Here is an 18,249-nt window from a genome sequence, read left to right on the forward strand (position 1 = left end):
CCTGCTTAAAGGTATGCCAAAGGCATAATGCCAGCACGTAAAATTCACAAGGGCGCCCAGAACATTATTGCATCAGTTATAGACTTTTTTGTTTTTAAGTAACTCATGTATTTTTTTAAGTTTGCAAGCTAGAGCTTATAGAAGAGATCTATCTTGTTTCCTCTGTCCACTTTTACTTATATATGGGATTTGGAAGTTTTCTCCAACCTTACCCAGGGTACCTTTTATCCATAAATGCTTTCTTTGTCATATCCCAGCATGCAGACCACTGCCTACCCTGTTTCAGTTCAATGTCCTTTTGTTCAGCTGCTGTTACATGTCAGCCCTCTGCTGGGTGCTGGATATGTCTGTTCTCAAGGAGCTTAGTCTGCTTCCCCTTTAGATAAATCCTGCCCCCTTTCACCTGCCAGACTATAAGCTCCTTGATGGCTAGGGACATTATTTTGCATATTGTCAAATATTCAAAGCCTAGCAGGGTATCTGGCACATAATATAGATGCTCAGTAAATACTGTTGAATGCATAAAGGGGATTCTTACAGTCCTGTACATCGATAGGTGTGGGAATGTTGGCTTTTAACACAAATTGTTGCATGTCTTATATAAAGTCTCTTTCGTGCAGCACACAGAAGATCCATGCTGCTGCTGCTGCTGCTGCTGCTAAGTCCATTGCTCTTTGTAGGATCCTCTGCCATTTGCTAAGTCCATTGCTCTTTGTAGGATCCTCTGCCATTTGTGGAAGGTCCATTGCTGATAGTAGCCCTAACTCTGACAGAGAGACTGGCTTGCTATTCACCATCTCTGTTTCCTTTTCTTTGTGGACATGCAGCTAGACTCTATTTCCCAGCCTCCCTTGCAGTTAGGTATGACCATGTGGTTAATTCTGGCCAGCAGAATAAAAGCAGAAATGATAGGAGGGAAGGATAGCACATGGGAAATTGTATGGGTCAGGTTTAGAAGTGTGTCACTCCCTCCTCTGTCGGCTGGATATTGACACCTAGGGTAAGCAGGCATTGCAGATGGCAGATTCTCTGCAACCTGGATCCCCGAGTGACTATGGAGCAGAGCTGCTACTACTTCTGTCTCCTGTTCATTGAACTTTGTGTGAGCAAGAAAAGAAAAACATTTAATGTGTGAAACCACTAAGATTTCCAATATAGACTTTTTCTTTTATTGCCTGCCCAATGGAGGCCCTTCCTGAGGAAGAATAGTCTCTTACTGATTTTCACCAAGTTGATCTTTCAGAAGTTTTTTTTTTAATCCCAGAACCAATTGCAATGCATACTTTGGTCTATTCGTGGAAAAGGTTTGTCACAACTGATTCTGTGTGCCAGTGCTAAAGGGATAGTTATGTTTTGTTCAGTAAGCTTAAGTCAGTGGCAGAAGCAAGAAAAAAAAAAAATCCTAGTTCCCTAGTACTGTGTCAATTCTCACTCCTCCCAGCCACTATAATGTGATTTCCCCAAGCCAAGCAACATTTTACAAAGAGCAGCTGTCTCCTTAAGAAGAAAGGACTTTTTTCCTGCTCATACATGCCATTTATTTCAGTAGAGCATTCTTGTGGGCCAAGACTGAACAATTTTGAAACGCGTGTTGTAGAATCAGATACCAGTGTTGAGTGTTATAAGGTAAAGAGTTATTTGGGACATTTAAAAAACAATAAATGATATGTCAGCTCTTCAGAAAGGGTAAAGAAGAGTTATTAAGAATATCATCTTTTAAACTGGTAGCTTGTGGGCCATGTTTGATATTAACAACAAAATCTCTCAAAGTATTCAGTTACATTTACTATACAATACTTCTAATAATTGTTCTGAGAACATATAGTATAATATTTAAGCACCCAGGCTCTGAACTTAGACACCTTGGGTTCAAATCCTATTCAACAACTCTGTTGTCTGTGTGACTCTGGACAAGGCATCTAATATCTCTGTGTCTTGGTTTCCTTTATGGAAAATGAAGAAAAAATAGTACTGTACCCATTGGAGGAATAGATTCAATATCTGTGTAAAACAGCACAATTCCTTGTAGAGTAAGCTGATGTGGTAATATTAACGAAAACAGAGCCGGGCACAGTGGCTCACACCTGTAATCCCAGCACTTTGGGAGGCTGAGGCAGGCAGTTCACGAGGTCAAGAGATCAAGACCATCCTGGCCAACATGGTGAAACCCTGTCTCTACTAAGGGTACAAAAATTAGCTGGGCGTGGCGGCACACACCTGTAGTCCCAGCTACTCGGGAGGCTGAGGCAGGAGAATCGCTTGAACACGGGAGGCAGAGGATGCAGTGAGCCGAGATCATGCCATTGCACTCCAGCCTGGGCAACAAGAGTGAAACTCCGTCTCAAAAAAAAAAAAAAAAAAAAATTAATGAAAACAATGAATGTTACTCCTAATTATTTTTAATGATTCTAGGTTATTCAAATGTAATGTATCCCAAAGAAAAGTCTTGGCAGTAAGTAGGTAGTGTGGATATATCTCTTGATTTTCATTGTGCCTCAAAGTCAATCCTGGGGGATCCCAGTAAAGGTAAGAAAGGACTGAGAAACTAAGTTTGTGTGGACTACTTGGTCTCTGAGAGTCATTCATTCTCAATCAATATATTTAAGCACCTGTTATGTGAGTTGGTATTGGATTGCCACTGAAGGCTCACTGGTTTTATGACAAGTAGCCATGGAAGGGTTAACACATATTGCAAGGAGAGTCAGCTCCTGTGCCCTTGTTACTGTTGTCAGTCAAAATAGCTTTTATTTTGACTGATCTACCACCTCAGTTATCTCATACTTAAAAAGGTTTAAAAATTTGTTACTCTAGTGTAAACACATTTACCCATGCCACTGAGTAAATGTGCTTATTTCATCACCTAAAGAATAATCATTTACTGCTTTTTCACAGTTCTCTAATAACTAAGAAAGTAGAAGCATTTTTATTTTCCTAGTTTATAATATCTTTCATCCGCTCTACTTTACAGGAATGTTGTTTTTGGTAGCACAATTCCTAAGACTTCCTAATCTTGTCTTACAAATATGGAAAATTGTGGAGGGTTTTCAAGTTTCTAGGTTGCTTTTTTTTTGTTATTTTAAAACTAGAGAATCAGAATACAACTGTAGTAAAAACATTGGCAAGAGTTTCAGATTATTAAGATTAGTAGAAAGTGCATGTTCCAGTTTATGAACAAGAACTGCAACTCCACAACTCTTTTGTATACACAGATGATGTTCTAATTCAGTCCCTTCTTACGGATTGCTAAGTTTTGCTGGTTTCCTATCTAAGAAATGAAATGAATTTAATTGGTTCTTCCACTTACACGATATCTTAAAGTAAGTTATTTTAGGGAAGTCAGTTTTAATCCTATATCCTCCCTGGAAAATGTCAGAGCATACAAGCAGAGTGGCTTTCATTCTTCTGCTTTTAGTATCAGAAATTTTGTTTTTGTGCTTTACTATTTTTTCCTTCAGTTAATGCCCTGAGTTAATTTAAAGAATGTAATTCCCAATTATCTAATCAGTCTCAAAAGCAATATAGAAACTAGAAGTCTAACTGTAGAAAATCTTTTACAACTACCACTTAATACTAGTCAGTAAATTCTAAGAATAGTTTAAAAGCATCCTGACTTAAGTTATCCCACTGGAAAATGATTTAATTATCTTAGAACACTCAAAGTTTTAGAAAATGATTAGAATTTCTGAGAGAGGGGAAAAAAGAGACAAACCCTATTGTTGGAAGAGTTTGTGTGTGCCCAAGCCTTCACACTTAAAAGAATAACTGCTAGAATTGTTTTTTTTTTTTAATCTAGAATTATACTAAATATATTTTAACGTTTTGGTTGCTTGTAAATCCTGCAATTGATTGCTTAGACATACACATAACAATAGGTTTGGCATCAGCATTGAAGTTAACCTACTACCATTTGATGTGGTTTCAGGTCTTCAGTAATTCATCTTTAAGAAATGATTTCCAAATCTATGTTGGATTTTGCTATTGAATCTAATTAATTTTGAATAAACTAATTTTATTTCTTGGAATATTTTTGGGTTTTTCCTCTAGTGTGGTTAATGAAAAAAAATCTGCATATCTGAAAAGAAATGGACTTAGAATCATCTTTAATAATAGAAATGACAATACTTAAAATTATTCCCATTGTGTACTATGGTGTAAATACTCATAATTAAGACTAGCCAGGCATTATTCAATTTTGAGAAAGCTGGCATTATCTAGGGTACTGCAATTGTTTTGCCGGATAAAGCAAACACATTATTTGACTTTTTAGGAAATTAATTGTGTATGCTACTGCTAATGATCTAGTCCATCTTAGTAGTTAAAAAAAAAAAACCTGGTTAAAATGATGACTGAAACATATATAAAACCTAAGAAAGTTATTTTAATGTTTCTCAGTTAACTGTGAGGCATACAATCTAATGTGCCCAGTAAAAACAGTGTTTATTCCATTATGGACCGACTTAAGTAGTATCATCCCTGATAATTTTTTTATTGTATGCCAGACATTGTGAATGGTATCTGGTTGGGTGTTGGCTATTTCTGTCTTCCTATAAATGTTCTCGAGCTTTGTTCTGGGACACAGCTAAGTTACTTGGAAATAGTGTGATCCTTTTGGGTCTTGCTTTTAAGATTACGTAGATGAGACAAGAGCAGTGTTTAGTCTAGGGCTAATTATTTCATAATACTAACAAAAGACTTTGTTCAGACTACTCTACCAGTCCTAGGAATCGTGAGTTGTTCCAGTTTGGCTGGTGGGAAGAAGTGTTCCCCGCCTTGTGTGGGTTCTGGGTATTGCTCTCTGAAATGGTTTTGGGTAGTTCTTTCCCTCACTCTGGCTAGCGTCTGCACATGTTTTGCTGATCGGTACTCTGCTGAATACATTAGGGGAGCCCTCTGTAGATCTCTGGAGTTTTCTCCCTATGATGCTGTCTCCTCTCTGGCATCCTGCCCTGGAACTCTAGCCACCTTGGCTCCCTAGACTCTTGGCTATAGTCTTCAACTTGGCAGTTCTCTTTTTTGCCCTGCAGATTTCAGACTCTCATCAGTCAGTAAACTAAAGCTTTTCATTTGCTTCCCATCTCTCAGGGATCACTGTCCTTGTTGCTGATGTCCCTTGGGAACCACTGCCTCATATATTTTGTCCAGTTTTTTAGTTACTTGAGGAAGGATAATAAATTTAGTCCCTGTTATTCCATTCTGGTCAGAGGCAGACTACTGTCAGATCAAATTTTAAAAGAATTTTGATCTTTTAGTTTAATTTTCCAAAATATGAGTTAAGAGTCTCTTATGATATTATCTCCAAATGAGACGATTTCTCAGGGAATAATCTAGATGGAACCAGATGATTTCTTAATCCCATCTAGCTATAAAACCTGTTGTGACAATATCTGGTTTTTACATTTAAAGCAGTGTCTTAATGAAGATTTTAATTCAGACAATGCAGTTACTGCATAATAATGACCATTTTTCCACCTGTTATCTCCATCTTCCTGTCATTCCAGTAAATGGTGAAGATATAAAACTGGTAATGGGACCTGGTAAATTGTTTCTGCACTCATTTTTTTTTTTATTGAACTATATACTAAAAAGCATGGGTGGGTGCAGTGGCTCACTAATCCAGCACTTTGAGAGGCTGAGGCAGGCAGATCATGAGGTCAAGAGATCGAGACCAAACTGGCCAACGTGGTGAAACCCTGTCTCTACTAAAAATACAAAAATTAGCTGGGCATGATGGTGGGCGCTTGTAGTCCCAGCTACTCGGGAGGCTGAGGCAGGAGGATCACTTGAACCCAGGAAGCAGAGGTTGCAGTGAGCTGAGATTGCACCACTGCACTCCAGCCTGGTGACAGAGCAATACTCCGTCTCAAACAAAACAAAACAAAATATAAAAACTGTTATATCCTTTGAATCATTAACCCCACTTGTTTGGAATTATAGCCAATGTAAATAATCCAAGGTATATAAAAAGCAATGTTAATCATGATGTTAATTATAATGGAGAAAAGTAGAAATAATCCTAATGTCAAAGTAGGTGCCCTGGATGGGATGAATGCCCAGAATATATGAAGAGCTCCTACAACTCAATAACAAAAACCAACCCAACTAAAAAGTAGACAAAGGACTTGAATAAACATTTCTTCAAAGAAGATATAGATAGCCAATAAACACCTAAAAGGTGCTCGAAATCACTAGCTATTAGGGGAAAGCAAATTGACAACATGAGAAATTGCTTCACATTCATTATGATTGCTATTTAAAATATATATATATGTGTGTGTGTGTTCTGGCAAGGAGGTGGAGAAATTGGATCTCTCATACATTTCAGGTGGGAATTAAAAATGGTACAGCTACTGTGGAAAAAAGGTAGTTCCTCAAAGTGTTAAACATATAGTGACCATATCACCCAACAATTGCATTTCTAGTTACATACTCAAAAGAATTTTTTTTGAAACAGAATCTTGCTCTGTTGCCAGGCTGGAGGGCAGTGGCGCGATCTTGACTCACTGCAACCTCTGCCTCCTGGGTTCAAGCAATTCCACTGCCTCAGCCTCCTGACTAGCTGGGACTACAGGTAGAGACAGGGTTTCACCATGTTGGCCAGGATGGTCTCGATCTCCTGACCTCATGATCCGCCCACCTCAGCCTCCCAAAGTGCTGGGATTAAAGGTGTGAGCCACTGCACCCAGCCACTCAAAAGAATTTAAATCAAGGACTCAGATACTTGCATACCAGGTTGATAGCAGCATTATTCACAGTAGCAGAAGGAAACAACCCAAATGTCTATCCATAGATGAAAAGATGAACAAAATGAATGGGAGTCACATTCATGAGACAGAAAGTAGAATGGTGGTTGTCAGGGGATGGGACAGGGGGTGAGTGTAAGTTATGGTTTAATGGGCACAGAATTTTTGTTTGTGGTAGTGAAAAAGTGCTGGAGATGGATGATGGTGACAGCTGTACTTGTGAGTGTACTCAGTGCCACTGAACCGTACATTTAAAAATGTAAAAATGGTAAATTTTTAATGTATATTTTACCACGACAAATCTTAAAAATAGGTGCCTAGTTAAATAATTCACATTTCAAAACAGAGTAGCCTAAGAAATGCTAACCAACCAATCCCTCCTGCTCTTCTTCCTCTCCAGGAGTGACACACGCAGCCATCTGGGCAGCATGCATTTCTTACCTCAGTGCAGCTGTTCCCCCTGAGCTGAGGACATCTGCTCAGGGCATCCTGCAGGGCCTTCACCTGGGTTTGGGAAGAGGCTGTGGTGCCATGATTGGAGGCGTGTTAGTCAATTATTTTGGTAAGAATGGCTTTCTCCCATTTTTTTCTTTTCTATAATTAAAACATAATTTTTTTCCAGCAATACCTCAATAAACAATCCAGTTATTACTGAAGATTGCCCAAAGCTAAATTCCAGTATTCATAATCTCTTTCTAGATTTCATGGTAGTCATAATTGTAAAGCAGCATGCTTACGTTGTTAAGCTGATTTGAGCCAGCCTGTAACTGTGCACACTCCTCTGACAATCAGCTTAATGAGATGCTACAGAGATCCCTCAAAGGAGCCAAACAAATGAATTAGCATGAGTGCTTTTAGTCTAAAATAAGGTACCTTAAACCTGCTGATAATAATCCTAAAGGAAATAAAAGTCATCATTGTTACTCCATTAGGAGATTGTGAACCAGAAGAATCTAACCATATGCTGGCTTTGGTAATGCTACTACATTTATGATAATAAAATCTGTCTGTCTTGTCATATCTTTCTTATTAGAAACATAGGAGCTGAAATAGGAATGAGATTATTCTGCTCCAGGAATCTTAACTGCTCAGTCATCTATTAATATATAAGGTGGGCCCCAGGAAATGTGTGCATTTATAGCATTATTTGAGCACTGCTGTTCCAACTACAGATTAATAGCGCTGTTAGTTAATAATTGGGTAAATGGTCTTTTCATATGAAGAGGAGAGCACCATTGAATTGTATGAGTCATGGTGAAAGGCACTGAGAAATAATCCTATATAAATGCAGTTTTATAATCGATCGATGGCGGATCCAGTATCAGCCCTGGGTCTCTTGACATGTACCCAGCCCTGTGTTTTTCCATTATGTGGAGCTAATAGCCAAACCCTTTTCTCTGGTTTGTCCCAAGCTGTGCTTCCTTTGCTTTGATCTTTAGAAAACTGACGGTTTTAGATGAGCGCTATCTGCATTTCTTGGAATTACTCTATAGAGAGTGCTGTTTGTTTTTATAGGGGCTGCTGCAACCTTCCGAGGAATCGGCATGGCCTGCTTGGTGATCCTACTGCTCTTTGCCCTGATCCAGTGGCTGGCAGTGCCAGATGAGGAAGAAGGTAATTATTTCCATTCTTTCTTAATATTCCTAACAGTTCAGGCCATGGGAAATCAACACATGCCCCCAGAGAAGCCTAGAAGTGGTACAGAATGTACAACAGGCCTACTTGGCTTGATTTTCTGAGTGGCGTATCGATGAATTCATGTGGACCTTTGTTGAAGAGATCCACCTACTACATAGAAAAAGTATTGTTTTAAGTAGCTTGGGGTTTTCTTGTTTTTTGTTTGTTTTCTTTTATAGTGCAAGGTCCTAGGGAAGTATTAGTTTTCAGTTTCTCTGGTATTCTAAAGGTATTTCAAATGTAAGTCAAATACATATAAGGCTATACAGTCATTTTGCTACTAGGGATAGGGAGTGAATGGTAATATTCTCTATGCCTTACCTTCATTTGTTTTTTTTTAAAAAAAAAAAAAAGTCAAGACCTGAAATCTGAATGTTTCTCTGAACCAGGGATGGCCTTTATTAAGATTGTTCTACAAAAAGGAGGTTATATCAAATATTAATGTGTAGATGAGAATGAGCTGACTGAACTTTTTATGAAAAAGGTCAACCAGGAGGATGAAAATATTCTTGCTCAGCTTTTTCGCCCCAGAACAGGGCTCATCTTCTTTGGGTGTCCTATCCTTTGGGAGCATTAGCCTCAGGCCCTGAAATGCTTCTGTGAAGAGAAAAACTTGCTTGTTACAGAAGCTTCAGAGACAGATTTTAATCTCAATGAGTTACTTAGAAAGACCAATACTTTTTTTTCTTTCTTTTGTTCTTTTATAATCCTAAGCGGATTCTCTCTGTTACACAGCCTCAGTCCATGCCTCCTGTAAAAGACCAATAAAAATAGCTATCATGGCTCTCCCAAAGTTATAAGATGTAGTTAAAGTTGTATTTTGAGAAAAATTTATGGACTTGAATATCTTCGCTATTAATCACAAAAAAATTAAAATCATTTAACATTCAATGTAAGAAACATAAAAATAAGCAATCAAATTTTAACTCATCTTTGATTAGTGAGAATATGGTACTGGGTTAGTTTTTAAAACAATTGTGTTCTGGAGAGAGTGTTATCAGGAAAATGGCGGATAGGAGGCAGGACTAGGTTGCAGCTCCCACTCAGATGGACAGAGTAACATGTGGGGACTTGCATCGTGCTTTTGCTCCAGAACTACTGCAGGAATATACCAGGAAAGCTGAGAGAATACACAGACCCTCTGGAGGAAGCGGATTGTTCCTGCAGGACCTGGGAGACACGCCAAATATTGGGCTGGTATCCAGTTGAGGGACCTGAATGAAGATGGTTCACATCACAGGACACTATGCAGACAGCCCCAGTACCAGCCCGGAGCCTGGTAGCCCTGTTGGGTGGCTAGATCCAGAAGAGAAATGACAGTCACTACAGCTTGACTGTCAGGAAGCTACATCCCTCAGAAAATGGGGAGAGTACTACATCAAAGGAACACCCTGTGGGAAAAAAGAATCTGAACAGCAGCCTTCAGTGCCAGCTCTTCCCTCTGCCATAGCCTACGGGAAGGAACCAGAAAAACAATTCTGGTAATAATGACAAAACAAGGTTCTTTAACCTGCCTCACCAAAATCACACTAGCTCACCAGCAATAGATCCAAACCAAGAAGAAATCCCTGATTTCCCTGAAAAAGAATTCAGAAGATCCATTATTAAGCTAATCAAGGAGGCATCAGAGAAAGGTGAAGTCCAATTTAAGGAAATTGAAAAAAATGATACAAGAAATGAGGGGAGAAATCTTCAGTGAGATAGCATAAATAAAAAAACAATTACAACTTCAGGAAATAAAGGACACACTTAGAGAAATGCAAAATGTTCTGGAAAGTCTCAGCAATAGAATTGAAGAAGCAGAATAAAGAACTTCAGAGCTCAAAGACAAGGTTTTTGAATTAACTCAATCCAACAAAGACAAAGAAAAATTTTAAAAAATGAACAAAGCCTCAAAGAAGTTTAGGATTGTGTTAAATAAACAAACCTAAGAATAATTGGAGTTACTGAAGAAGAAGAGAAATCTGAATGTTTGGAAAACCCATTTGGGGGAATAATCAAGGAAAACTTGCTAGAAACCTAGACATCCAAATACAAGAATCCCAAAGAACACCTTGGAAATTCAGCACAAAGAGATCATCACCTAGGCACATTGTCATTAGTTTATCTAAAGTCAAGAGGAAGGAAAGAATCTTAAGAGCTGTGAGGCAAAAGCACAAATAACCTATAAAGGAAAACCTATTGGATTAACAGCAGATTTCTCAGCAGAAACCCTGTAAGCTAGAAGGGATTGGGGCCCTATGTTCAGCCTCTTTAAACAAAACAATTACCAGTCAAAAATTTTGTATCCAGTGAAACTAAGCTTCATAAATAAAGGAAAGATACAGTCTTTTTCAGACAAACAAATGCTGAGATAATTTGCCACTATCAAGCCAGCACTCTAAGAACTACCAAACCAGAACTATAAGCATTTGCCACCACCAAGCCAGCACTACAAGAGCTAAAAGAGCTCTAAATCTTGAAACAAATCCTGGAAACACATCTAAACAGAACCTCTTTAAAGCATAAATCTCACAGGACCTATAAAAACAACAACAAAAAAAAGGTATACAGTCAACTAATAACACAATGATTGGAACAGTACCTCACATTTCAATACTAACGTTGAATGTAAATGGCTTAAATGCTCCACTTCAAAGATACAGAATTGCAGAATGGATAAGAATTCACCAACCAAGTATCTGCTGCCTTCAAGAGACTCGCCTAACACATAAGGACTCATAAATTTAAGGTAAAGGGGTGGAAAAAGACATTCCATGCAAATGGACACCAAAAGCAAGCAGGAGTAGCTATTCTTATATCAGACAAAGCAAACATTAAAGCAACAGCAGTTAAAAAAGACAAAGGGTGACATTATATAATGATAAAAGGCCTTGCCCAACAGGAAAATTTCACAATCCTCAATATATATACACCTAACACGAGCTCCCAAATTTATAAAAAAATTACTACTAGATCTAAGTAATGAGATATACAGCAACACAATAATAGTGGGAGATGTCAGTACTCCACTGACAGCACTAGACAAGTCATCAAGACAAAGTCAACAAAGAAACAATGGATTTAAACTATATCCTAGAACAAATGAACTTAACAGATATTTACAGAACATTCTACCCAACAACTGCAGAATATACATTCTATTCATCAGTGCATGGAACTTTCTCCAAGATGTATGATAGGCCACAAAACAAGTCTCAATAAATTTAAGAAAATTGAAATTATATAAAGTATTATCTCAGACCACAGTGGAATAAAACTAGAAACCAACTCCAAAAGGAACCTTCAAAGCCATGCAAATACATGGAAATTAAATAACCTCCTGAATGATCATTGGGTCAACAACAAAATCAAGATGGAAATTTAAAATTCTTTGAACTGGCTGGGCGCGGTGGCTCACGCCTATAATCCCAGTACTTTGGGAGGCCGAGTCAGGTGGATCACGAGGTCAGGAGATTGAGATCATCCTGGCTAACACAGTGAAACTGTCTCTACTAAAAATACAAAAAATTAGTCGGGCGTGGTGGCGGGTGCCTGTAATCCCAGCTACTCGGGAGGCTGAGGCAGGAGAATGGCATGAACCTGGGAGGCAGAGCTTGCAGTGAGCCGAGATCACACCACTGCACTCCAGCCTGGGCAACAGAGCAAGACTCCATCTGAAAAATAAAATGAAATAAAATAAAATAAAAATAAAAAATAAAATTTTTTGAACTGAACAATAATAGTGACACAACCTATCAAAACCTCTGGGATACAGCAAAGACAATGATAAGGGGAAAGGTCATAGCCTTAAATGCCTACATCAAAAAGTATGAAAGAACACAAGTAGATAATCTAAGGTCACACTTCAAGGAACTAGAGAAACAAGAACAAACCAAACCCAGCAGAAGAAAGGAAATAACCAAGATGAGACAAGAACTAAATGAAATTGAAAGGAAAAAATACAAAAAATAAATGAAAGAAAAAGCTGGTTGAAAAGATAGAATTGATATATCATTAAGATTAACCAAGAAAAGAAAAGAGAAAATCCAAATAAGCTCAATTAGAAACAAAACAGGAAATATTACAACTGATACCACAGAAATACAAAAGATCCTTCAAGGCTACTATTAACACCTTTACATGCATAAACTGGAAAACACAGAGGAGATAAGTTCCTTGAAAGATACAACCCTCCTAGCTTAAATCAGGAAGAATTAGAAACCCTGAACAGACAACTAAGTAGTGAGACTAAAACAGTAATAAAAAAATTGCCAACAAAAAGTCCAGGACCAGATGGATTCACAGCTGAATTCTATCAGGCATTCAAAGAAGAATTGGTACCAGTTCTATTGACACTATTCCACAAGATAGAGAAAGAGGGAATCCTCCCTAAAACCTTCCATGAAGCCAGTATCACCCTAATACCAAAACCAGGAAAGGACATAACAAAAAAAGAAAACTACAGACCAATATCCCTGATGAACATTGATGCAAAAATCCTTAACAAAATACTAGTTAATCGAATCCAACAGCATGTCAAAAAGATAATCCACCATGATCAAGTGGGTTTCATACCAGGGATGCAGGAATGGTTTAACATATGCAAGTCAATAAATGTCTTTCACCACATAAACAGAATTAAAAACAAAAATCACATGATCATCTCAGTAGATGCAGAAAAAGCATTTGATGAAATCCAGCATCCCTTTATGATTAAAACCCTCAGCAAAATCAACATACAAGAAACATACCACAATGAAATAAAGCCATTTGTGATAAACTCACAGCCAACATAATACTGAACAGGGAAAAGTTGGAAGCATTCCCTCTGAAAATTGGAACAAGACAAGGATGCCTACTCCCACCACTTCTATTCAACATAGTACATAGTCCTAGCCAGAGCAATCAGACAAGAGAAGGAAATAAAGGGCATCCAAATCGGTAAAGAGGAGTCAAACTGTCGCTGTTTGCTGATGATAAGACTGTATACCTAGAAAACCCTGAAGTCCTCCTAAAAGGCCTTAGAACTGATAAATGAATTCAGCAATATTTCAGGATACAAAATTAATGTACACAAATCAGTAACTCTGCTATATACCAACAGTGACCAAGATAAGAATCAAATCAAGAACCCAACTCCTTTTATAATAGCTGCAAAAAATATTTAGGAATATACCTAACCAAGGAGGTGAAAGACCTCTACAAGGAAAACTACAAAACACTGCTGAAAGAAATCATACATGACATAAACAAATGGAAATATATCCCATGTTTATGGATGGGTAGAATCAATATTGTGAAAATAACCATACTGCCAAAAGCAATCTATAGCTTCAATGCAATTCCCATCAAAATACCATCATTCTTCCCAGAACTAGAAAAAAAAATCCTAAAATTCATATGGAGCCAAAAAATAGCCTGCATAGCCAAAGTGAGACTAAGCAAAAAGAACAAATTGGGAGACATCACACTACCTGATTTCAAACTATACTATAAGGCCATAGTCACCAAAACAGCATGGTACTGGTATAAAAATAGGCCCATGGACCAATGAAACAGAATAGAGAACCCAGAAATAAAGCCAAATACTTACAGCCAATTGATATTTGACAAAGCAAACAAAAACATAAAGTGGGGAAAGGACACACTATTCAACAAATGGTGCTGGGATAATTGGCAAGCAACATGTAGGAGAATGAAACTGGATTCTCATCTCTCACCTTATAAAAAAATCAACTCAAGATGGATCAAGGACTTAAATGTAAGACCTGAAACTAAAAATTCTAGAAGATAACATCAGAAAAACCCTTCTAGACATTGGCTTAGGCAGAGATTTCATGACCAAGAACCCAAAAGCAAATGCAACAAAAACAAAGATAAATAGATAGGACTTAATTAAACTAAAGAGCTTTTGCACAGCCAAAGGAACAGTCAGCAGAGTAAATAGACAACCCACAGGGTGGGAGTAAATCTTCAGTCTATGTATCCAACAAAGGACTAATATCCAGAATCTACAAGGAACTCAAAACAAATTAGCAAGAAAAAAAAAAAAATCAAAAAGTGGACTAAGGACATGCATAAACAATTCTCAAGTGAAGATACACAAATGGCCAACAAACAAGAAAAAATGGTCAACATCAGTAGTGATTAGGGAAATGCAAATCAAAACCACAATGTGATACCACCTTACTCCCACAAGAATGGCCATTATCAAATGATCAAAAAATAATCGATGTTGGTGCGGATGTGGTGAAAAGGAAACACTTCTACACTGCTGGCAGGAATGTAAACTGTACAAACACTATGGAAAACAGTATGGAGATTCCTTAAGAACTAAAAGTAGAACTACTATTTGATCCAGCAATCCCACTACTGGGTATTTACCCAGAGGAAAAGAAGTCATTATATGAAAAAGATACTTGCACATGCATGTTTATAGCAGCACAATTCACAATTGCAAAAATGCAGAACCAACCCAAATGCCCAGCAATCAATGAATGGGTAAAGAAACTGTAGTGTGTGTGTGTGTATACACACACACATACATACATATATATACACGAACATGTATACACACACACACACACACACACACACACACAATGGAATACTACTCAGCCATAAAAAGGAATGAACTAATGGCATTCACAGCAACCTGGATGGGATTGGAGACCATATTATAAGTCAAGTAACTCAGGAATAGAAAACCAAACATCGTATATTTTCACTTATAAGTGGGAGCTAAGCTGTGAGGATGCAAGGGCATGAGAATGATATGATGGACTTTGGGGACACAGGGGAAAGGGTGGGAAGGGGGTGAGGGATACAAGACTACTAATTGAGTTCATTGTATACTGCTTGGGTGATGGCTGCACCAAAATCTCACAAATCACCATTAGAGAACTTATGTAACCAACTACTACCTGTTCCCCAAAAAACCTATGAGAATAAAAATTTTTTTAAAAAATAACTATCATGTGGCTTTTCCTGTTTTGATGCCTGTCTTTTAATCATAATCCTGTAAATGGGCCTAAGGCAACACTCATTATAACCTATGCCCCACTGATGTTCTAAGTTAAATGAAAAATAGATTTCTTAAGTATATATGTTAATGTCTATTAGCCCTATAAAGAGACCCAAAGATAAACATCACATTCATTGATTCAGTACTTGCACCAAGTAATGAAGTCATTGGTAACCAGCAATTTATTAATATTACCAAGCACTCTGGAATGGGCATATGGGATTCTTGGTTTATTTATTTTTACCTTTGTTCAAACATGTACAAAATGCTGAAAAATAGTTTAAACATTATTTTCTCTCCAGACAAGACAATGTTGGCAGAAAGAATTCCTGTTCCCTCTAGTCCTGTTCCTATAGCAACCATCGACTTGGTACAGCAACAGACAGAAGATGTCATGCCACGCATTGAGCCCAGACTTCCACCCAAGAAAACTAAGCACCAGGAAGAACAGGAAGATGTGAATAAACCAGCTTGGGGAGTCAGCTCTTCTCCCTGGGTGACCTTTGTCTATGCACTCTACCAAATTAAAGAGATAATGCAACTCACAAGAGACAACCGTGCTTCTGAGATACAGCCTTTACAGGTACAGTTCCTTTGCTAGGCTAGCAGTATTACCTGTCACTCAAGATACCTTAACTGGGCTCAGTTGTTTTAATTACTCACTTTTCATTCAACAAGATTTATTGAAAGTCTGGTGGGGGAAATAAACATGCAAACAATTTCAGTACTCTGAACACTGAGTTAAAGAGGGTGTATACAAGGTCCCATAGAGAGAATATTCTGCCTTATGGAGTTCAGGAAAACTTCAGAGGATATGATTCTTTCACTTCTTGAAAGAAATAAAATAAATAAATCCATTCTTTCATTGTAATTTGTTTTACATTTCAGTATTGACGGTTGCCAGTTGAAAGGAGACTACATGGTTCATGCCTTCAGGAACCATATTTATTAATCTCTGTAATTCCAAAATTCTAGTGGGGGGCATTATATATTATTATTATAGGACCACAATAAATATTTATTGAATTAATTGAGCCACTGTATGGGTATGATAGGACACCTAACTCAGTGGAATTATGGTTGTGCAGGTGGCCTCACCTGAAAAATAAGTCTAAAAGTGTGATTTTTCTTGTCCCCAGAGGAGTGATCTTTCCTGAGTAGTTAAATCATGTTGATAGAAGTGTGGATAACTGTACAGGTGTATCCCGACTTTGGAAAATGGGTGTAACTTCTATAAATCATTTAGCCAAAGAAATAGACCCAGTTCCTCCATTTTATAATAATCACTCCCTTTTACTTGGTAAGTCATGTCAACTCTGTCTGGAGTAGCTTCAGAGGACACACAAAAAAATAAAGGGGAAAGATTTAAAAATAAGAGTAGTTTGAGTAATTACCCTTTCAGAAAATTTGTTGAACTAATTAATCTTAACTTTGTAAGCTAACATAAAATCTTTGTGAAATTTTAACCAAATCTGGTTCGTTACTGATAGCCATATGCATTGCCAGTCCACGCGTGATCCTATTTGTTAATTTATCAAGATAATAAACTCATATCATTCCTCTGCTCAGTCAAGAACCAGACATTGTGGTGGGAGAAGCATATACAGGATTTTAATACCTTAAAGCAAGAAGATGAAACAGGAGAAAGGATGATTTTAATATCTGCTGCTTGAGTAGCAATATTTTCATTACTTTGTGTACTCATCCTCATTTTCACAGAAGCCACATTAAATTTTTAATATGGCTTTTTTTTCTGGTATGTTAGGATTAATTAATTTTTTTTCTGGGCTGGGCGTGGTGGCTCACGCCTATAATCCCAGCACTTTGGGAGGCCAAGGTGGGTGGATCACAAGGTCAGGAGATCGAGACCAGCCTGGCCAAGATGGTGAAACCCTGTCTCTACTAAAAATACAAGAATTAGCTGGGCATGGTGGTGGGTGCCTGTAATCGCAGCTACTCCGGAAGGCTGAGGCAGAGAATTGCTTGAACCCGGGAGGTGGAGGTTCCAGTGAGCCAAGATCATGCCACTGCACTTCAGCCTAGGCGACAGAGCGAGACTCCTTCTCAAAATAATAAATAAATAAAAATTTTCTGGTATGTTAGGATTAATAAAAACTGGCAGGTATGCTGTAGTTATTCCTAGAAGTCATTATACTAAGTTTCTTTTTCTTACATTGTAGAATCACAGAAATGAACATTTCTGTTGGGTGCTCAGCTAAAAAGTGATAGGTAGTAATTTGGGGGAGAATCTATTTAAATTTTTTTCTTATTTGTACAACCAATATGGCATTTATGGAAATTGCTGCTGGTGATGTTATACTCATGGTTATTTACAGTTGGTTACACAAGTGCTTGTTTACATTCACTTTTTTATGTGGATGTTCTGTCTTAGTATCTAACTTTTGGTGCACATTTTGAAATACCAAATATACATCAGGACTCTTAATTACAGGACATTCTCTCCCACCTCTGCCTCCAAGGATGAGGATGAGAACCCCTTACGTCCTTCCTGTTAGACAAAGTGTCTTCTGGCTCTTGGTTTCTGTGGTCTTAGCAAACGGCCTGAGTTTCAGTTATTCCATAGTGCTTGCCCAGCGACTTGCCACATGGCCGGGGGGCTCAGCAAATATTTGCTGATGTAAACTGTTTACCAAGTACTAACAGACATTTTGGTAGTAATGTTCCTTTTTCCACAAGACACGTCTGCTTATAGTGTTTGTGTTTTTCATGCGGCTCTGGCAGTTGCACATAGGAAAGGAGATGAAAGGTAAGACATTCTATCCTTATTCCTCTATTACTTGGTCCCTGAAATGGGCACTTCCGGAT

At 37.9% G+C, this 18,249-nt stretch overlaps 1 protein-coding gene across 1 annotated transcript in view; it reads left to right on the forward strand.

The window, feature by feature from the left end:
• The window catches only part of MFSD6 (major facilitator superfamily domain containing 6), an 86,653-nt gene that overhangs the window by 66,009 nt on the left and 2,395 nt on the right, over nt 1-18,249 (forward strand). Inside the window, exons 5-7 of the mRNA XM_025404961.1 lie at nt 7,141-7,302; nt 8,256-8,354; nt 15,726-16,006. Coding sequence (XP_025260746.1) covers nt 7,141-7,302; nt 8,256-8,354; nt 15,726-16,006 — 542 coding nt within the window. The remainder of the gene's footprint in view (nt 1-7,140; nt 7,303-8,255; nt 8,355-15,725; nt 16,007-18,249) is intronic.

Source organism: Theropithecus gelada, chromosome 12 (genome assembly GCF_003255815.1).
Source record: "Theropithecus gelada isolate Dixy chromosome 12, Tgel_1.0, whole genome shotgun sequence".
Taxonomy (NCBI): Eukaryota; Metazoa; Chordata; class Mammalia; order Primates; family Cercopithecidae; genus Theropithecus; species Theropithecus gelada.